This window comes from Entelurus aequoreus, linkage group LG13 (genome assembly GCF_033978785.1).
Source record: "Entelurus aequoreus isolate RoL-2023_Sb linkage group LG13, RoL_Eaeq_v1.1, whole genome shotgun sequence".
In the NCBI taxonomy this organism is placed as follows: domain Eukaryota; kingdom Metazoa; phylum Chordata; class Actinopteri; order Syngnathiformes; family Syngnathidae; genus Entelurus; species Entelurus aequoreus.
This window is the reverse complement of record NC_084743.1, coordinates 68607138-68630869: the sequence shown is the minus strand read 5'-3', so window position 1 is coordinate 68630869 and position 23732 is coordinate 68607138. Positions and strand designations below refer to the sequence as shown.

At 38.6% G+C, this 23732-nt stretch overlaps 1 protein-coding gene across 1 annotated transcript in view; it reads right to left on the bottom strand.

Moving 5' to 3' along the window:
* Nucleotides 1–22781, bottom strand: part of LOC133663656 (PTB-containing, cubilin and LRP1-interacting protein-like) — a 91409-nt gene extending 68628 nt beyond the window's left edge. The window contains exon 1 of the mRNA XM_062068308.1: nt 22603–22781. Coding sequence (XP_061924292.1) covers nt 22603–22632 — 30 coding nt within the window. The 5' untranslated portion in view covers nt 22633–22781. The remainder of the gene's footprint in view (nt 1–22602) is intronic.
* Between the last annotated feature and the right edge of the window lie 951 nt (nt 22782–23732).

Sequence of the window (23732 nt, the reverse complement as noted above, 5' to 3'; positions counted from 1 at the left end):
TGTACAGCGAGCAGTGAACATAGAGAGCTGTATATACATTATTTACATTTGATTATTTACAATCCGGGGAGGTGGGATGTGGTGGGGGGAGGGTGTTAGTCTAGGGTTGTAGTTGCCTGGAGTTGTTCTTTTAGTGCGGTTTTGAAGGAGGATAGAGATGCCCTTTCTTTTACACCTGTTGGGAGTGCATTCCATATTGGTGTGACATAGAAGGAGAATTAGTTCAGACCTTTGTTAGATCGGAATCACACAGGTATTAGAAACTACCACTACTAGTCCTTCAGAGACATTAAACTTTGGCTGATTATTGATAAAAGACTAAACAGTAACTAAAAAAATTATATGCAGCTAACAAATGCAACTGGTTTAATTCACCTTCTGGCTCAACTCTTGGGCAGTTTAGGTTTTATGTATGTTTAAACATCTTAAATTACAGATTTGTAATGCATTCACTCAATCTCACAACCAGGGGTAGATGAAATTAATCAGTTCAAACAAGAAAATGGCATTACAATTGTTCATCCATCTTTTGGAGAGGATTGTTGAAGCCTTGGAGAATTGTCTAACTGTAGTAAACGCAGGTAGCAGCATGCTAAGAAAGTTACAGGTCATGATTCGGTCCAATCCATAGAAGGACGGGCTAGCTCCAATCTGCTCTCCTTTGAGCCATCTTCATCCTGAGGTAGCCTTACTGATATGAAATATCTATTGTATGTATCATGTTGTGTTAGTCACCCCCCACAGGTAGGACGCATACCTGCAGTCTACTGCTTGGCACAAATTGTCACTTGTCACTCTCTAATCTGTCCTACTGTATGTTTTACAGGCCCACCCTCGGTTGCAAGGCCAGTTTACCAGAGGTAATAACATCTGAAAACCAAGAGAGGACTGTGGTAGGGCATATGTGTCCTTACACTGGCATCATTTGAGGCTCATTATGTGGTCAGGGGAAAATGGAGGGTGCAATAAAAGTACCCAAATCCAAGCCAATGCATATTCAAATAACCATTAATTTTCACTGCAACATCTCAAATTAAACTACAATGTGTACACACTACACAAGTAGAGATCTCCCGATCTCCTGACTGTGTGGCCTACATGGTAACCACCACTGGAGCATATAACATAGATAACAAACATAGTCAAACAAAGATAATGAAATAAAAATACATCAAATTGGGCTAAAATATTTTTTTTAATAGAAGAGAATTTTATTTGAATACGTACACACTTTTGTTGCCAGAAATCGGAAGTGTGCTGCTATGGAAACGGAAATCAATGCGCGGAGCAATGATTAAAATGATCAAAATACGGTAAATATTGTACATATTGTTACAAATGTGTCAGTTACTACATTATATATATACTTGCAGTGTGTATATAAAATGTTGATGGAGGGTTTTGCCGTCGTTTTAGAGGGCTTTGAAGGCTACAATGTTGACTCCCATTAGCCACATTTTCCAAGTATTTTTTAATCATCATTAAAATCCTAAAAAAAAGAAACATGTTCTTGTCTCTCATGATGATTGTGAAAAAGTGCAGTTTCCCTTTAAAGGCCTACTGAAATGAATTTTTTTTATTTAAACGGGGATAGCAGATCCATTCTATGTGTCATACTTGATCATTTCGCGATATTGCCATATTTTTGCTGAAAGGATTTAGTATAGAACAACGACGATAAAGATCGCAACTTTTGGTATCTGATAAAAAAAAAGCCTTGCCCCTACCGGAAGTAGTGTGACGTAGTCAATTGAAAGGCTCCTCACATTTTCCTATTGTTTTCAACGCAGCTAGAGCGATTCGGACCGATTACCTCATTAATTTGAGCGAGGATGAAAGATTCGTGGATGAGGAACGTTCGAGTGAAGTACTAGAATGCAGTGCAAGACATATCTTTTTTCGCTCCGACCGTAACTTAGGTACAAGCTGGCTCATTGGATTCCACACTCTCTCCTTTTTCTATTGTGGATCACGGATTTGTATTTTAAACCACCTCGGATACTATATCCTCTCGAAAATGAGAGTCGAGAACGCGAAATGGACATTCACAGTGACTTTTATCTCCACGACAATACATCGACGAAACACTTTAGCTACGGAGCTAACGTGATAGCATCGTGCTTAACTGCATATAGAAACAAAATAAATAAATCCCTGACTGGAAGGATAGACAGAAGATCAACAATACTATTAAACCATGGACATGTAAATACACGGTTAATGCTTTCCAGCCTGGCGAAGGTTAACAATGCTGTTGCTAATGACGCCATTGACGCTAACTTAGCAACCGGACCTCACAGAGCTATGCTAAAAACATTAGCTATCCACCTACGCCAGCCAGCCCTCATCTGCTCATCAACACCCGTGCTCACCTGCGTTCCAGCGATCGACGGTGCGACGAAGGACTTCACCCGATCACAGATGCGGTCGGCGAGACGAAGGAAGTTAAGGTGAGTTCGGCGGCTAACACGTCTGCTATCCATCTCTGTCTTCCTGGTCGTGTTGCTGTAGTCCGCCACTAATACACCGATCCCACCTACAACTTTCTTCTTTGCAGTCTCCATTGTTCATTAAACAAATTGCTAAAGATTCACCAACACAGATGTCCAGAATACTGTGGAATTTTGAAATGAAATCAGAGCTTTTTTGTATTGGATTCAATGGAGTACCAATACTTCCGCATCAACTGATTCCGTCACGCGCATACGTCATCATATCTGGACGTTTTCAACCGGAAGTGTGGCGGGAGATTTAAAATTGCAATTTATAAGTTAACCCGGCCGTATTGGCATATGTTGCAATGTTAAGATTTCATCATTGATATATAAACTATCAGACTGCGTGGTCGGTAGTAGTGGCTTTCAGTAGGCCTTTAACCAAATATGACATTTAATTTCCTAATGTTGGTTTGAAAGATCAAGTACTGTGGGGTCACTGTGAATACTAATAAATGGGTCTGATGTTGGCCAGTCTAAATCTAGACGAGCAAGAGTCAATCCTTGTGGCCAGCAAACATCCATCTCAAACAGGGGATGATGTCTACTGAATGCACAGAATCAACCCAGAGTACCAAAGCCTTCTGTTCACCGCTGTGCAAATTTGAGCTGCCTATAAAAAAACATTCACAGGAATTTTGATGGATTCTTTTTCCCCGACAAGGCCACAACCTCCCCAAAAGCAACCTCAGACAGACACAGAGACAGATGTCGAAACAAATAAAAGCGAGTAAAAATGACAATAGAAACCCATCAGCGTTTCCGCCTACTCAGGTCTATGCGTTTTTTTTCTTCAGAAAAAGGCGAGTTTGTCAAGTGTCACACACGGTCAAAAAAGTGGAAACCGTGGCTAAAGAAAGAGCTGCTGACACAGGGAAAGACATGTTTGGTCGCCACAGGGCTTTACAAAAGAGCACATTGTGTCTGAGTTTGTATGTGTGTGCACTTGGGCTAAGAACAAATAAAGAAAGACAACAGTGGGAAACACAAAAGCTTTATAAACGAATCTACATGCCAGCATTGGTACCAAAAGGCCTCACTATGCTGTGTGTCTGAGGGGTAGTGCTGTGCAATATTACAATGTACATCATAGTACCACATCAAAATTAGTGATGCACCGAATTGTCGGTCATAGAAAATGCCACTTTGGGTCATTCTCTGCAAAAATCAGATCTGCGTGTCAGCGCCCTAATGTGTGTGTTCTTGTATTTCTACCCTTGTTGAGACATCAACAAGGAAAAGTAGCTTCCATATGAGGAGCGGTGAACAAGTTAGGACATAAATCATGGTCCCAATACGGAAAACTATCGCATCTAATAGAGAATGTCTCATTTGCACCCCTGGTGGTGGAATATATCAAAATTAGGGTGGACCCAAAAAGGAGGGATTTTTCAAATCGACGCTGTGTCGGTTTTAAAAGTGCTCCCCCTCTGGTCAACATATGAAATAACAAGTGTGTGTAAAAATTTGAAGTGCTCCCCCTCTGGCCAACATATGTAATAACATGTGTGTGTAAGAAATTTAAATGTGCCCCCTTTGGCCAAAATTCATTTTAAAATAAATGAATAAATATGTATATAGAGACATACTGTAATAACTTGAAGTAAATAATGAAGATTAAAAAACAATTACCGTATTTTTCGGAGTATAAGTCGCTCCGGAGTATAAGTCGCACCGGCCGAAAATGCATAATAAAGAAGGAAAAAAACATATAAAAGTCGCACTGGAGTGTAAGTCGCATTTTTGGGGGAAATTTATTTGATAAAACCCAACACCAAGAATAGACATTTGAAAGGCAATTTAAAATAAATAAAGAATAGTGAACAACAGGCTGAATAAGTGTATGTTATATGAGGCATAAATAACCAACTGAGAACGTGCCTGGTATGTTAAATGTAACATATTATGGTAAGAGTCATTCAAATAACTATAACATATAGAACATGCTATACGTTTACCAAACAATCTGTCACTCCTAATCGCTAAATCCCATGAAATCTTATACGTCTAGTCTCTTACGTGAATGAGCTAAATAATATTATTTGATATTTTACGGTAATGTGTTAATAATTTCACATATAAGTCGCTCCTGAGTATAAGTCGCACCCCCCGGCCAAACTATGAAAAAAACTGCGACTTATAGTGCGAAAATTACGGTACAAACAAAAAATGAAAATAAATTAACTAAAAGCAGTCTTTTTCTCACAATGTGTCGACTTTTTTCTTCTAAAATTGGGAACAATTTCTCATATTCTTTCTGTTTCTGTAATATTGCAATGTTTTCTCGTAAAATTATTACTTTTGTATGTAATATTATTACTTTTTAATGCAAAATGGTGACACTTGTCATGTGAAATTCTGACTTTTATCACAATATTGCCAATATTTTTGTTGTTCTTGTAAAATAGTGACATATTTTGGGTAAAATTATGACTTTTGTCGTAACTTTGCCAAGTAAAATTCCGATTAATATTATAACATTGCCAAAATGTTAAAGTTGTCTTATAAAATTGTGACTTTCGTCAAGTAAAATCACGACTCTCTTCATAAAATTGCCAACAAGCTTTTCTTGTAAAATTGGGACTGTTATTAAGCAAAATTCCAACTTTTATCATAACATTGCACAAATGTTCAATTTTTCTTGTAAAATTTCGACTTGCGTTGAGTAAAATCACAACTTTTATAATAACAATGCCAAAATTGTATGTTTTTCTTGTGAAATTGTGACCTTTTTCTTGTGAAATTCCAACTCATTTTTCACAACAAGCTTTTTTATACTTACATAGTATGTACATATTATTAATGTTGTAAATACAAATCTTTATATATCTCGAAAGGGTGGTTCTAAAGAGGTATGCATTTTTCGGAGTTCTCAAGAAGGTAACAAATACAAGAATGTGTGTGCGTGTGTGTGTGTGTGTGAGTGTGTGTGTGTGTATAAAAACAAACTGTGCGTCTATGTTGCGATCTGTGTGTCTGTGTTTATATTTGTGTGTCTGTAAAAGCAATCTATGTGTGTGAAGCAGGGACCCTCGTTTGGCTTTTTTTTTTTTTACTTTTGCTACACTCTCCTGTGGCACATCTGCACACACATGGAATAATTTTACAAGCACACAAAACACAGATCGCAACACACAAAATTGGAACACAGAGGAGCACATCTGATTACACACACACACACACACACACACACACACACAGAGATTGAGATACGCATTTGCGAATTGTTTTGCTACAATAATTATTTGCATATTTATATCGTTATTTTAATGTCTGGGCCGCGGTTATTAAAACTGCTACTTTGCGGGAGCATTTTTACGTCGCTTGGAGCAGTGGTCCCCAACCACCGGGCCGGACTGATTGGTACCGGGCTGCACAAGAAATAAAAAAAACAAATAATAATTTTTTTTTAAATGAATTAAAAAAAATTTTTTTTTATTATTTTATCTTTTATTAAATTTACATAAAAAACACAATATATAGATTATATATCAATTAGGGCTGCAACAACTAATCGATTAAAATCAATTATTAAAATAGTTCCCGATTAATTTAGTCATCGATTCATTGGATCTATGCTACACGCATGGGCAGAGTTTTTTTTTTTTTTTAATAAACCTTTAGTTATAAACTGCAACATTTACAAACAGCTGAGAAACAATTATCAAAATAAGTATGGTGCCAGTATGCTGTTTTTTTTCAATAAAATACTGGATAGGATAGAAATGTAGTTTGTCCCTTTTATCCGATTATTAATCGATTAATCGAAGTAATAATCGACAGATTAATCGATTATCAAATTAATCGTTAGTTGCAGCCCTAATATCAATATAGATCATACAGTCTGCAGGGATACAGTCCGTAAGCACACATGATTGTATTTCTTTATGGGGAAAAAAAAACAAAAAAACCCCACTGGCTAAGGTAAGAGCTCGCGAGAGCATGGATGTCAACACTGCACAGAGAGAGCACAATGGAAGCTAAACCAACAAAACCCGAAGAGGAACTGGTGTTCTACAGAGGAAAGAAAAACATTTTGTTTGTATTAACAATGTCAAAGACGACAAAACAACTGTAGGCTAAACTGTAAAACTTGCCGCTAACAAGTCGTTGGTAGCGTCTTGAACACATCTTATCTTTTCTATCACGATGAACAGTACAGAGACAGTGCTAAATTGTGACAATATACTAACGTTACCTCAAAACCACGATGTGATGTCAAGAAAAACACACTCAATCGGCCTAACAGAGTTGTAGTCCAAAAGCATCGTCTATGTCAAGCAATCCTGCGGACGCCAAGAAATTATAGATGTGTGTTTATATCATGGTTATCATTACAAAAATGATCACGATTCTCAGTAATATCACAATATTGTTGAATGTGCTCAAAACGTACTAATACAAGAAGAACTGAAATATTTTGACCAAGTTATTATTTTTAAAACACAACTAATATAAGTAGACACACTGTTAGAAAAGCCACTATTTTCATGTTTTATGTTTCTTATGCTTCACTAATAGTGTTTGGGTCTTAGTATTTTCTGTGTTTTATGGCTAAGCTTTAATTGTTTTAAATATTGGTTTGAACTGTAGAACTTTAACATTTATTTAAATGAAAAGTACATGACAAATAAAATATATTGTTATCAATTATTATTTCTAGCGGGCGTTGTGTCCTTGAACGCACCGTTAAAAACACAGCTTGTAGGTTCAATGTGCACAATTTAATAGCTTAGTTTCTCAGACAGTAACGTGTTTATAAAAGATTAGATTGGGGTGTGTCGTTTCTAAATGGGGAAAAACGTTAATGTCTCTTGTTTTCATGTTAGCATTTAAGCTAGCGAGCTGGCACTAATCAGTCCATGAGTTTATCAAAATTCAGACATCAATATTGGTTTTTCGATCATTTTAATTGTAAACCTTAATGCTAACCGTCAGGAGTTTTACCGCTGTTATTATTATCACCGTTTCATGTTACGTCCCTGGCATATATATACAATTTTAAGACAAATCCTACAGTTTATTGTGATTATTAATCATTATCAGGACATCAAATTATATTAAAATAAATACAAATAAAATATATTTTTGTCCGTAGCACTACTTTGAGGCTTTTTAAATCAAGTGAAAGAGTGTGAGAATTTCACATCCATCCATGATAGACAGGGTATGAGTGTGACACTCAAGATATTGAGTTTGATGACTCGGAAATTTCCAACCCTGGGTAGAATATTATTAATACACACCTACTTGTGATATAGGAATAGTATGCAAAATTACAGTGTTTTCAGATATTGCTATAGCTCCGTTTGAACGGGAATATTTATTTAAACGTTGTCTGTACATTTGTTGTTCTTGTTTAAACTCTTTGAAACTCTTGGCAAAATGTACTATTTTATAGCTACCTGACGCACCTTTTTTTTTTTTCCTGCCTAAATCCTGCCTAAAACTGAGACAAAAAATGCTGCAAGACATCGGTCATTGCTATGGCAACAGAGGAGCACAGACAGCAAGAATGTGGACATATGCCAATGAAAGACAACAACGAGACAAGACCATAAATATATCATAAATAAATCCAGATTGACCCACTTAATCCTGCCTCAGGTGATGTAAAGAATACTTCATGACAATGGATGAATTAATTACTTGTTTGTTTGTCAAGAATTAATCGATTGTGTGAAATAGATTGCCGATTAATCCCGTTTTGAAGCAATTGAGGCGAACCAGGGTGTACTACTTGGCTGCAACCAGCAGAGGCGCTGTTTATTGTCCAAGGTTTCTCATTGTTATCCCATTGGGTTGAGTTTTTTCTTGTCCTGATGTGGGATCTGAGCCGAGGATGTCGTTGTGGCTTGTGCAGTCCTTTGAGACACTCGTGATTTAGGGCTATATAAGTAAACCTTGATTGATTGATTCAGTCTCAATGTGTTCGTTTCCTGAAAATGAGGTTTGTTTTGTTGTTGTTTTTTTGTTATTTTACAACAAATTCGGCAACAATTTGGCCAAAATATTTCCACACCGGCCATTTTGCTTGGCAGTCATCTTTGTTCCTCTTAATTTAGCGAAGGCTCTGTTCCTGCATGTGTGTAGGCCTCCGCCCACCGAGACAAAGATTGTGGACGGACGACAAGAGGATTCCCTCCGTTCATTCAATTCTACTACGGAGTAAATGTATTAAAAGTGCTGAGAGCGATAAACAGAGTGACCTTTCTTGTGCATAGAAGTGACCAAGAAAACAAACACATGGACAATCGGAAATAGTAATTTATCGATGCCGGCAAAGTTATCGAGTGTGTTTTATTTATTGTTCGATTAATTGATTTATTGACAATCTTTCCAGGGCTACTAAATCTATAAAAAATACCAATTCAACAATTGTTGTTTCTCAATGAATCAAGCAAGTAAATTAAGTTGTTGAAGACCCTGTATTTCTAGCTCAGGCAAGCACAGACATCCACCAATGCCAAATGGTCCTAATTCAGCTCCAATTGGTACATTTACATAACGTTACATGGATGCTCCAATGTTGTCCATAGGATTCATGACTTATATTTTATTAAATGTATTAAATTATACAAAAATACTCCTACTTTAACCTCCATTTTTGTTTATGATTCTGATAACTAACACAAAAATAAACACATGCATCAATTAGCTGATTGAAGTAACTACACTATACTCTAAAATCTCTGTTAATGCTTGACCTCTGTTGTCTTAACAGAGCTTTCTGGAGAACAGCCACCCTGACATCCAGTCTCTGGAGTCCCTGCAGAGCCGAGCGATGGAGGAGTTCTCCAAAGTGGCCTCCTTCTTTGAAGAAGACAGCAAGTTCACCAGCACAGAGGCCTTCTTTGGTATTTTTGCAGAGTTTATTCACAAATTTGAGGGGAGCGAATGAATCAGAACTGCGGCCATATTACCGTAATCTATTCAAAGCGTCTCATTTAGTCACCGGGTGTGTGGTGGCGATATTTCAGAAAAATGTGTTCAATGTTTGGATCGTTACTTTTGTTGTTTCAGAGAGCTCTCAGTGAGACCCAGACTCCAGAAAACCCTAGAAGTCCCAGATTGTCCTCCCCACTGGCCTGGTAGACCCAGCAGAGTCTGATCTCCAAAACCAAAGTGCCAAACAGGAGAGAATCCATGCTGTTACTTTTAATGTTTAATGTAAACTCATCACCTTTTATCAAAGTAATGGCAGCGTTTTTTTCTTATTACTACTTCCATAACCACAGGCTACCATGATAGATGAAAGAGTATTGTCATTTTATCAAATATGATAGAATAGGATTTATTCATGATTAGGGATGGGGACAGAATTCAGTACTTTTACGGGCACCGACAGAATTCCGTCGACACTACCGGGTATCAATTCAAGTTAAACCAATTGGTACCATATTTCGATACCTTTGTAGCACGTAACGCCACGTCCGGGTTGCAGACTAAACACCGTCTCACGTAAACAATCGTTCAAGCAGCACTCAGGGCGGACTCAGCCGAACTCCCTCTAAGTGACGTTGCAAGTATGCCTGGTAGAAAATGCTTGAATATAAAGTAAGGCTCCACTTTTCCAAAATGCGGTAGCTTGTTATTTGCCATAGACAGGCAACTATTAGCATTACATGCGCGGATTCAACAACTCCAAATTCAGTAGTAATGACAATTACAACTAAGATGAATGTTACAATCAAACAGCCGGTGTGTAATAAATACAATACTTACAGTGTAAACACTTCGTGGGGCGCAACATAACATATTAAGCTTCCTGGAAAAAGTGACTTCCTAGTTAGACAACATACTATAGATATCCTATACAAGGTTATCCTATAAGGTTATCCTAAAACCTACACAAGGTATTAGCTATCTATACATAGTATACAGTACTGCCATCTAATGTCTTGGAAGTGCAACTGCATTGCAAATGAGACTCAAATGTAATAAGAAAACAACATATAACAACTGGATTGTGATGATCCGTTGCTCGGATCATGTTTTGTTTTAGTTTAAGACTCTCTTAGTTCTGTTTCAGCACCCCTAGGTTTGTGTTTCTTGGTTGCCATGGGTGCTGATTATTTTCACCCGCCTCTGATTAGTGTTCGGGACGCTCACCTGCTCCCCAGGCACTATTTATTCCTGCCTTTCGCCACACTCGGTCTGGCTGTTTTGTTTGCTTCATGCAACATTACTTTCGTAAATCCTAGCTTCTGATTGCTGTTTCTATGCTAAGCTTTCCGGCTAGCTTTTTCCTTAGCTTCCCGTGCTTTCCTGTACTTTTGTATTTTGCTTTATTTATGGATAATAAATCATTGTCCTACCTGCACGCTGCCTCTGGAGTTCCGTCGGCATCTTGGGGAAACGATCCGCGCATAACCATGCGACTACCCAACCGTAACAGGGATAGCACAGTTATCATAATCAGCTTGTTTTAAAATAAAATGTTATTATCAAACAATTAAAATATATTAACACACACAAAAGTACTGAAAATTGGTATCGATTCCCAGGTACAAGGATTTGATACTGTGTGGGTTTAAATGTGAATAGTACCCATCTGTATTCATGTCACAATGGGGAAATTCTGCGGTTGCAGTGTAGATAATATCTGCCTGGAGGTAACTATTTACACAGGTGCAGTGAGTATGTAGCAGGTGTTTGCTTTAAGTAAGGCATTTATTGAATATATTTGTACAAGTGTGCAAAGAATTGTACATTAGGCACATACGCGCGTGAAGTTGGTCCTCAATTGTAAAGCCTATGTGTCATACAGAAACTCAAAACAACATCTATTTTGGGATGCGCACGATCTTAGGATTTTTTTTTTTCTATGGCAGTAATAGGGTTGGGTGATAAAACTATATCGATATATAGTGCGATAAGTAAGTATTTGATAGCAATATATATAGCATATATTGTAGAGTCCCAGAAGAGTTAGTGCTGCAAGGGGTTCTGGGTATTTGTTCTGTTGTGTTTATGTTGTGTTACGGTGCGGATGTTCTCCCGAAATGTGTTTGTCATTCTTGTTTGGTGTGGGTTCACAGTGTGGTGCATATTTGCAACAGTGTTAAAGTTGTTTATACGGCCACCCTCAGTGTGCCCGTATGGCTGTTGACCAAGTATGATTTGCATTCACTTGTGTGTGTGAAAATCCGTAGATATTATGTGATTGGGCCGGCACGCAAAGGCAGTGCCTTTAAGGCACGCCCCCAATATTGTTGTCTGGGTGGAAATCGGGAGAAATTCGGGAGAATGGTTGCCCCGGGAGATTTTCGGGAGGGGCACTGAAATTCGGGAGTCTCCCGGGAAAATTGGGAGGGTTGGCAAGTATGACTGGGAGACGCTACTGCTCCGTACTTCTCCCTACGTCCGTGTACCACTCCGTACAGCGGCGTTTTAAAAAGTCATAAATTGTACTTTTTGAAACCGATTCCGATGATTTCCGATATTACATTTTAAAGCATTTATCGGCCGATATTTTCGGCAGTCCGATATTATCGGACATCTCTAATTGATACATGGAGTTTCACTGTTACTTTGTTTAAGGATTATAATACAAATGTTGTATCATGGTGGCATTACTACAGGGAACAATAATTATTACATTGTAACAATAATTTGTATCAACAATGTAGGAAGAATGAATATACCAACAATGGTAAGAGACAAAATACCAACAATGGTAATAGACAACATAGCAACAATGGTAAGAGACAAAATACCAACAATGGTAAGAGACAAAATACCAACAATGGTAATAGACAACATAGCAACAATGGTAAGGAAACATTGAGCACATGTTAACACTTTGAGACAGAGTACAACAGCAGGTCAAATTAAAGACCCTCATCTCTATATTTGAACCAGACCCGATGTTTATATAATAGTTTAAATCGATTAATAGTTTGGCATTTCTTGTGTTGTAAGTCCAGTTTGTTCCATAGTTTTACTCCGCATACAGACACACAAAAACGTTTATGCGTGGTTTGAGCTCTCGGCAATGAGAAATATCCAAATATCCATATGATCAAGACGTGCACACAGATAGTCTCACATGCTGACCAAGTTGCTGTTTGGTTAGCCACCAGCCAACCCTAACAGTCACCTGTTCTGTTACCTGTATATCAATTGTGCAGTGAACCAACTTATTTGCCTCCAACAATATCTAACATACTTCCCAATTGTGGAGTCTGTCCAATCATTCTGTCCTAATATCAGGCGGATTTTTATTTATTTAGCAGTTGCGATGTAATGAATAAAGACGTCAAAAATGTTCCTAAGAATGTTCTGCAAAGAGACGTCGTTTTTTTTAACAACTTCACCCAACTGTAATGAGTGACACAACTTCTTTGTTGAAAAAGAGCCAGATATGCTGAATCATGGTATTTATGCTTCTTCTGCAGACGTGCAGAAATGACAGATTGCATGTGTTTGTGTAGATATGACTCTAGTATACGCTGTCAAAAGAAAGGCTGATACTAACAATACTTTTAATTGTTTTTCAATTGTCCTGTCCTTTTTAGATACAAAACATATGTTTTAGAAATAAGTAAACAATAAGTGGAATTGGCATTCATTTCATGTGCGTGTATGTATAATTCTAGGACATTTTTAGGGCCTTGGCAGCTTTTGCTGCCCGTGCCCTAAAAATGTCTGCAGCCACTGCAACAAAACCGGGAGCGAAAACATGGAAAGTATGGAACATTTCACCCTAAACATGACTAACTTACACAATTTGGAAAGTGGACCTTGCTTTTAATGGCAGTTAGTGTGTTATGTGAGAGCATTTAAAAGCAGAGGTATGTCGGACGGGACAGCAGGGAGGAACGGAGTTATGTAAAAAAGGTAAACTTTGTCCATGCATCTTTTTAAATACAGAACACAATCATCACAAAATGCACTTTTCTTGTTGTTTTGTTGCCGTTTTATTGACCGTCCTTTGTTTACATAAAAATGTGGTACTTTGTTTTACTCAGCACTTTACCCGTCCTTGCTTTTAAATGGACAAAATTTGAATATTTTGATTGTTGTAAGAGCCTAATGAGCTGCACAGTTGATAAATAAGTGTTTCTGAATGAAGTATTATTGTATTTATTGTTAGCACAAGCCTTAAAATACTGTATATCATGAATATGAAAGCTGATGGCTAAATTACAGCCACTAAATAGGTGTACGCCTCAAAATCGGCCATAATGTTTTGTATTCAACAAATAGTTTTCATTCAACATCGACAGAAACTCTGAAAAGGTGTGTTATTGTTGGTGCGACGGCGCCTTCTTTTTGACGAGTTCGCTCACTGCAGTTTGTTGCGGGTTGAAAATGTATTTCCTGTTTCGTTCCTTAAACCGGAAGTGTTTGTCTGTTGCGTTTCTGCTCGAAAGGATTCTTCATTCATCACTCCGAGCAACAGTTGTAAGTTTTACAGTATAACTAAAACTATTCATACTTACTAAACCAAATTAATTTTTACCGGGGGCCGCATGAGCTACCCGAGCACTGCTGGAGGGCCACATCGACAATATTTCAATTACATTTTGCTCAATATTATTTTTGATATATACCGTAAGATAAATAATAATAATAATAATAATAATAATTAATAATAATAGTAATACTTCAACATAGTGTGTGTAACAGCATTCCATGACTAATATAAATAAATTAACATTAATAATAAATGACAGTAAAATAAGCACACGTATGACTGAGGAGTCACAGTGTAACTTTGTGTGGTGTTTGAGTTGTCCGACTTTTTGTGTGGCCATAAACGCACCAGTGGTTTAGTGCTATGCGTGTTGGTGACAGATGACAAGTTGGTTTTGGCCTGGTTTGTACGGCAGAAAATGACTAGTTTTTCCAGATAGAAGTGTTTTACTCATGTTTTTGGTGTGGTTATGTCCGAATATAAACAGTTTTGCTAAATAAAGTGATCGATATAATTCCTGTCCTCGAAGCATCTCGATAGACGTTACAATAATTGAACGGTGTTCAATTGAACGGTGTTGACGAACACCGTTAGGGCCGCTTGTTGTCACTGTCACTCAAAGTTGCATTGCAAAATTCCATAGAATAAATATGTTTATTTTGTTTAGAATTCAGATGGGATTTGATTTGGTGCGCGGCATATATTTGCTGCGCGCAGCGGACGCTTGAGCAGTGCGCAATTGCGCAGGCACGCACCTTAGAGGGGACGTTGCATGGCAGTTCATGTCTTGTTGGAAACACGGCATTCCTCATCAACTTTTCTCTTTTTAGCGTTGTGGGTGTAAACCGTGCATCACTTGTCGCTGCATGTGCACCTTCACTCGCAGGTTACACACGGACACACGCCCATAAATAATAATTTTCAAAATAAAAGCAGCACAGTTGTATTGCGCGCACGACATAGATGTTTTTTCAACTTTATTTTGTAATTGCAGCTGTTCACATTCACTCACAATCACGCACACGCATACGTCCACACGGAAGTAATACAAATAACGATTTTCAAAACAAAAGCAGCACCGTTGTATTGCACTCGACATAGATACTTTTTAAAATTTATTTTGTAATTTATAATTGGCCTCACGCGGGCCGGACAGGGACGCACAAAGGGCCGGATGCGGCCCGCGGGCCGCAGAATGCCCAGATCTGTACTAAACCGTCCCATGTGTGATGTCTGTAGGAGTGTTTTCATGCACATTTTTATGTGCTATCGTAATGTAATCAGGCTAGCGTCATCTACGAGTATCTGTGTAAGTATTATTAACATACTATGCCATTCTTTTTGTATTGTTTCAGTTTCGTAAATTAACCAAAACGTCCCCGAGGACTTATTGAGTCTGTTTAGCTGATCGGAGAGCTAGTGGGTCCATGACGGTGACTTCTGTTTTGTTTGATCAGTTTTACTGCCATGTTACAATTAATGTATGTAAATAGACATTTACAGAATCTTTCGTACCGGTATATATCTTCTGCGGCTATAATTTGCAAACATATTTCTTTCTTTCAAAATTTGGTGGGAGCAGCTTAAATACGGTAACCTATTTTCAGTTTAACTGAATACATGTTGTTAAATAATATGAAAGCATGTGTTTGTCACAAAGATGATTATTTATTTAACACATAAACCCCAAGCTTAGATCTTTGTACTAACCAAATAAACTGCACAAGAAGAGACTCTTAAATAGCTGACGAAACATATACATCCGATTGTGTTGTGCTAAAACAACACAATCGGATTTTCCGATTTTCCGGACCATAGGGCACACCGGATTATAAGGCGCACTGCCGATGAATGGTTTATTTTTTTAAAAATCGTTTTTCATATATAAGGCACACCGGATTATAGGGTGCATTAAAGGGGTCTTTTTTTTTTGTTTTTCTTTCTAAATTTAAAAAAACGATTTTCCGATTTTCCGATTTTCCGGACCATAGGGCACACCGGATTATAAGGCGCACTGCCGATGAATGGTTTATTTTTTTAAAATCGGTTTTCATATATAAGGCGCACCGGATTATAGGGTGCATTAAAGGGGTCATTTTTTTTTTTTTTCTTTCTAAATTTAAAAAAACTATCTTGTGATCTATTTAACATGTAATGGTGGTTCTTTGGTCAAAATGTTGCATGGATTATGTTTTACAGATCATCTTCAAGCCGCTTTCTGACAGTGGCTTCCGGATGCGTTGTTTTGTGGGCGGTCTTATTTACGTGGCTCAACTTCGACAGCGTCTTCTCCCCGTCATCTTTGTTGTAGCGGTGTAGCGTGCAAGGACGGGGGTGGAAAAAGTGTCAAAAGATGGAGCTAACTGTTTTAATGACATTCAGACTTTACTTAAATTAATAACGGAGCAGCATCTCTTCCTCCGGAAACAACAACAAGGCCGGAAATGTGTCCCGTGAAAAACCGTCCGACCGGAACTTTAATAACTAAAGTTCCTTGAGTGAATAATGTAAACTCACTACACCGGTATGTTTTAGCGCTTTCATGGCGAGTTTACTGACCGATATAAGTAAGAACTTTACACTACTTTATATTAGAAATGGCAACAGCGGAGGATGAATGTCACATAACAAGAAGATAGAGAAAAGGAAGAAGCTTATCGACTACAAAGACGGACGCATGCAATTTCTTCAGGATTTATGCAGATACCAAATACAGATCAGCGGGTACCAGAAGGTAAGAAAAGTTGCTTTTGCATAATATTGTAAAACAAAATGCCAGATAATATGTCTTACCTTATACACACACCATAATAATACTCGTATGAGTTTTGAGGGAAAAAAAATATTTTAAATACGGTATATTAATAATGAATATGTTAAATTAAGAGCACAAAAAGGGGACAGTTCCACCACTTTAGTCATAATTTTAGCGCTTAAGAAACTTCGCTATGACTTTAGCACCAGATTTCTTCCGTTTGTCTGATATTGTCATTACTGCCACAAGTCGTGGAAAAGTGCATTGCAACTGAGTAGAGGCTGCTCAGTGGCCTTGTCGTTAGAGTGTCCGCCATGAGATCGGTAGGTCGTGAGTGAGTCATACCAAAGACAATATTAGACCTCCTTGCTTGGCACTCAGCATCAAGGGTTGGAATTGGGGGTTAAATCACCAAAATGATTCCCGAGCGCGGCCACCACTGCTGGTCACTGCTCCCCTCACCTCCCAGGCGGTAGAACAAGGGGATGGGTCAAATGCAGAGGGCAATTTCACCACACCTAGTGTGTGTGGGCCTATTAGTGTTACTTTAACTTTTTTTACCACTGCGACCCATACGGACCAGAGCTGAGAAACAGAGTCTACTCTAGGGGGCGCTCACGACCCAGCAATGGTTAAAAAGACTGCCATATATGCACAAAAAGGCAAACTAGACACAGCAAGCACAGGGAAAGCTATGCTGCATGAAGGTTCAAATCAAAACAACGATCCACTTAGAGAGCATCCTGATTGGCAACCAGGAACAGATGTGCCCTGATTGCCAATCAGGGACAGGTGTGGAAGAATAGGTGACAAAAGGACTGCAACTGGAAAGGAAACAATACAACGCACAGGAACATTAAAAAGTAAAGTCCAAACCTGTCATACAGTTGATGAATAGTCGACAATAAAGCACATGACCTATATTGGGATATATATTTTTGTCTCGTGCCAATTATTTGTAATGTTTAATGTTTAATGTTTTGGGTGCATGAGGTTGTCGGGCAGAGTGCATGTCAATCAAAGACGGACTCTACAACACAATACCACACTAAAGTGACCACAAAGTACTTTTTCAAGACTGGAAGATAAGTTGCTTAACCCAGTGTTTATGCAGTTTCACCTATTTGGGTTAAAAATATTTTTTGCAAACCATTAATTATAGTCTGCAAATAATGTGCCCTTGTTGAGTGTCGGTACTGTCGAGAGCTCGGCAGAGTAACCATGTTATACCATACCATATCAGTAGGTGGAAGCCGGTAGATAATTGCTTTGTAGATGTCGGGAACACGTCGTGTGAGACAACAATGGTTTGTCGTGATCACAATATGCAGGCAACAGTGGGAGGCAGCGTGCAGGTAAACGGGTATCTAATGCTTAAACCAAAAATAAACAAAAGGTGAGTGCCCCTAAGAAAAGGCATTGAAGCTTAGAGATGGCTATGTAGAACGAAACTAAAACTGAACTGGCTCCAAAGTAAACAAAAACAGAATGCTGGACGACAGCAAAAACTTACAGCGTGTGGAGCAGAGACGCCGTCCACATCCTGATTGCCAAAACAAAGCAGGTGCGGGGAATAGCGCTCAAAGGAAGATACGAAACTGCAACAGGAAAATACTAGGGCTGCAACAACTAATCGATTAAAATCGATTATAAAAAAAAGTTGGCGATTAATTTAGTCATCGATTCGTTGGATCTATGCTATGCGCAGAGGCAATTTTTAATTTTTAATTTTTTTTATAAACATTTATTTATAAACTGCAACATGTACAAACAGCTGAGAAACAATAATCAAAATAGGTATGGTGCCAGTATGCAGTTTTTTTTTCAATAAAATACTGGAAAGGATAGATATGTAGTTTGTCTCTTTTATCCGATTATTAATCGATTAATCGAAGTAATAATCGACAGATTAATCGATTGTCATATTAATCGTTGGTTGCGGCCCTAGAAAATACCAACAAAACAGGAAAAGCCACCAAAATAGGAGCGCAAGACAAGAACTAAAACACTACACACGGGAAAACACCAAAAAACTCAAAATAAGTCAGGGCGTGGTGTGACAGGGCGTGACAGTACACCTACTTTGAGACAAGAGCTATATTGATGCATGGTTGGTTATGGTTTAAATTCATATCCAACAATTGCGACGACAACTTTTTACTGTCTACTGAGTTTCATTTTTTAATGATTACTGCTGGTGGTGTACCTCTGGAATTTTTCAATGAAAAAAATGTGCCATAGCTCAAAAAAGGTTGAAAAACACTGGTATATAGTAGATAGTATATGTAGAACGAAACTAAAACTGAACTGGCTACAAAGTAAACAAAAACAGAATGCTGGACGACAGCAAAAACTTACAGCGTGCAGGGCAGAGACGGCGTCCACAAAGTACATCCGAACATGACATGACAACAATGTCCACACAAAAAAAATAACTTAAATATTTTTGATTGCAAAAACAAAGAATAGCGCTCAATTGAAGACATGAAACTGCAACAGGAAACAGGAAAAGACACCAAAATAGTAGCGCAAGACAAGAACTAAAACACTACACACGGGAAAACACCAAAAAAAGTCCAAATAAGTCACGGCGTGATGTGACAGGTCGTGACAGTACACCGACTTTGAGACAAGAGCTATAGAGATGCATGTTTGGTTATGGTTTAAATTCATATCCAACAATTGCAGCGACGACTTTTTACTGTCAACTGAGTTCCATTTTTTCAAGTTTTCTGCTGGTGGTGTGCCTCTGGATTTTTTTCAATGAAAAAAATGTGCCTTGGCTCAAAAAAGGTTGAAAAACACTGGTATATAGAAGTTAGTATATAGAACGAAACTAAAGCTGAACTGGCTACAAAGTAAACAAAAACAGAATGCTGGACGACAGCAAAAACTTACAGCTTGTGGAGCAGAGACGGCGTCCACAAAGTACATCCGAACATGACATGACAACAATGTCCACACAAAAAAAATTACTTAAATATTTTTGATTGCAAAAACAAAGAATAGCGCTCAAAGGAAGACATGAAACTGCAACAGGAAACAGGAAAAGACACCAAAATAGTAGCGCAAGACAAGAACTAAAACACTACACACGGGAAAACACCAAAAAAAGTCCAAATAAGTCACGGCGTGATGTGACAGGTCGTGACAGTACACCGACTTTGAGACAAGAGCTATAGCGATGCATGTTTGGTTATGGTTTAAATTCATATCCAACAATTGCGACGACGACTTTTTACTGTCAACTGAGTTCCATTTTTTCAAGTTTTCTGCTGGTGGTGCCTCTGGATTTTTTTCAATGAAAAAAATGTGCCTTGGCTCAAAAAAGGTTGAAAAACACTGGTATATAGTAGATAGTATATAGAACGAAACTAAAGCTGAACTGGCTACAAAGTAAACAAAAACAGAATGCTGGACGACAGCAAAAACTTACAGCGTTAGGGGTTCGGTGAGTCGGCTTTAGGGGTTCGGCGGAGCCTCCGCCGCGGAGGTCAAGACACACCCGACTCATCGTGTAAAAAAAAACTTCTGCCTATCGGCGTATTATGGATACCCTCCAAACAATGTTCCCTCTAATTTTCCATCTGATTTGCAGGTGTATAATTTATTGTGAGTTCATGCACTGTGTTGGTTTTGTTCTTTGAACAAGGTGATGTTCATGCACGGTTCATTTTGTGCACCAGTAAAAAAAAACCCTACTGTCTTGAATTTGAAAAAAACCCACCATTTTGGGGGAGGCGCGGTTGGGAGAGCGGCCGTGCCAGCAACCTGAGGGTTCCTGGTTCGATCCCCACCTTGTGCCGACCTCGTCACGTCCGTTGTGTCCTTGAGCAAGACACTCCACCCTTGCTCCTGATGGGTCGTGGTTAGCGCCTTGCATGGCAGCTCCCGCCATCAGTGTGTGAATGGGTGAATGTGGAAATAGTGTCAAAGGGCTTTGAGTACCTTGAAGGTAGAAAAGCGCTATACAAGTATAACCCATTTACCATTTATAAAGAAAGGTTCGGTGAATCCGTATATGAAACTGTTGGGGTTCGGTACCTCCAACAAGGTTAAGAACCACTGGTTTAAAGTCATAAATATTATTTAAACTGTCCACCATGGGTGCCCGAGTTTCAGCCGCTCTGCCCCACATCTTTGGAACTCTTTGCCACCAGACCTTCGTAACTTAGACTCAATATTCCTCTTCAAATCAAGACTCAAAACACACCTATTCCTGACTGCTTATTCATTGTAATCATCTTTTCTTCTCTATCTTTGTTGTTGTTATTAGGGACCGAGTCCCTTTGGGACAGAGGACCCTATTGTATTTCTAGCGTTTTATTATTATACCGCCGCCTCTTTGAGCTGTAATTTGACCCCCTTAACATGCTTCAAAACTCACCAAATTGGACACACACATCAGGACTGGCGAAAATTGCGATTTAATCAAAAAACCAAACCCCAAAACTCAAAATTGCGCTCTAGCGCCCCCTAGGAAGAAAACACAGACAAAACTGTCTCTAACTCCCAGTAGGAATGTCGTAGAGACATGAAACAAAAACCTCTATGTAGGTCTCACTTAGACCTAGATTTCATACACTGACAACCCCCAGCAAAAATCAACAGGAAGTTTGCAATTCCCCCTTCAAAACAAAAGTTGAGTAAAAACAGTCACCTTTTTTCAAACATTATCTCCTCTGAGCGCGTTTGTCGTGTCGGCTTCAAATTAGCACGGGAGAGAGATTGAACCCTTCTGATTAAAAGCTGATGAAAGAGTTTTAATTACTGCTCCGGTTTGGATTATGAGCCCTCAAAGTCGGTCCCGTCCATCGCTGCTTGCAGCTTTAATTATTGTTGTTTTTATCCAATTTGATTTTATTGTTTTGATTTTGTACTGTGTCCTTGAGTGCCCAGAAAGGCGCCTTATAAATTAAATGTATTATTATTATTATTAATATATCCAACAATTGCGACGACGACTTTTTACTGTCAACTGACTTCCATTTTTTTTTAAGTTTTCTGCCGGTGGTGTGCCTCTGGATTTTTTTCAATGAAAAAAATGTGCCTTGGCTCAAAAAAAAAAGGTTGCAAAACACTGGATTAACCCAACCCGTGCAAAGACAGTCTCGACACCATCAGACGTGTGAATAAAACTATAATTGTATATTTAGAAAAATGACAACAATAGTAAAATTACACAACTTTATCCACCGGATGATAGCAGCGGAATGCCGTTGCTAGGCGACCCAAGAGTCGTAGGCTTGTGTAACCACTTGGAGCGCCCATGAATACATTGAAGAGGATGATGGTGTCATTTATGAACAAACTGCAGATCACTCTGGAATATTGAAAAAAATAATCCAGATCATAATTTGTCATTGTATCTTGTTGACGTCTGGGCATGAGGAGGGGATTGTGCAAGTTGACTTGGCAGTCAGTCCCAGGCCCACATCTGGAGAACATTATGTCTGCAGGAGACTGGAAGAAAGGCCCCTTGCTTATCAAACTACGTGTTATTAATGTGTAATTGTTAATAAATGTGTATATAAGCAGGTAATTCACACACGTCACCCTGCTGGCCTTCTTCTGCCACGAATAGGAAAAAAAACAACGTCGTCTTCACGCCGGAATTAGGCCGCCGTTAATGATGAATATTGATTCAAAACCGATATGTGGTCTTTTTAAGCACCGGAAATGAAGAAAAATGATACATCTGCGGCGCGTAAACGGACGTACTGTGTCCGTGCACTTGAACGCAACGCCAACATACAAAGACGTGCGCTGAAAAGGGACAATTTGCTCGTTTTTCGGACAGGTTTTAACCGTTAAAAAGGTGTTTAAAAAGCATGGGTAGCGAGGTGAAGACAGACAAGACAAAATAGGACGTCGGCAACGTAAACACGGCAATATTGATTTGAGTGACGTCATTCAACGTGGCGTCCTACCTGCAGTCGTTCCGACGCGGGTTGCCACATGTTATCAGAATGGAAGAGTCTCCGTCTTGACGGCAGCTTGTTGTCGTTTCGTAGTCCGCCTCACATCTGTCCGCCTCTCTGCCCTCCTTCAGCCGGGAGTCGGCGACCAACGATGTGTTGCTCCGCCTGGCTGCGGTCGCTTCCTCCGCCGGCAGGGGGCGGTCACCCCGCGTGGAGAGTGCGCGTCTGGTGCTGCTTTCAGGGACTCGCGGAAATTTCGAACAGGTTCACTCGTTCGAGGTTTAGCTATTGTGTGACATAGTCAAATATTAATGAATATTCAGGCCAAGAGTGTCCAAAGTGGACATTTTTTTGTGTCACTTAACATTTAACGCTACTGTAAGTAACTTGTCACACAATGATTGTTTTTTTAACCAAAAAAATGTGCTTCAGTGGTAAATAGTCTATATTTTTCCCACATTTACAAATGAAATTGAATGAATCGTTCGGGTCGAATTATTGGCCTTTATGATTGGCAACACTAAATTGGCCCTAGTGTGTGAATGTTGTTGTCTGTCTGTGTTGACCCTGTGACTTGTCCAGGGTGTACAATTCCTTCCGCCCGAATGCAGCTGAGATAGGCTCCAGCACCCCCCGCGACTCCAAAAGGGACAAGCGGTAGATATGGATGGATGGATGGGCTGTCACTATAGGTGTCTCGTACACACCTGGAGCGCGTCAACAACAGTCATGTTGTTGTTTTGACAATTATGGATGTTAATTTATGTCTGTATTATGAAAGCTTTTTTTTTTTTTTTTTACTTTGAATTTTTTAAATTTTGACAACTAGATATTTCAAATACATAAAACATTGTGAGCAAAATGTGTGTGTTTAAAAACTGTTTGCTAAATTTTAGTGTAACATTTTTTTTTCAATAAAAATTAAGTGTAAAAAAATTCAGTATAAAAAAATTAGTGTATAAAAATTCTGCGCTGAAATATTCGTTGCATCAAAACTTAATACTTCCGATAAATGTTAATTTATTAAAAGTCAATATTAATTTGTAAAGCAACAAATATTCCTGCACTAAATTTATATTTAGTTTTTTTTCACTGACATTTTTACAAAGACCTTTTGTGCACCAATTATTTTGTTTTAC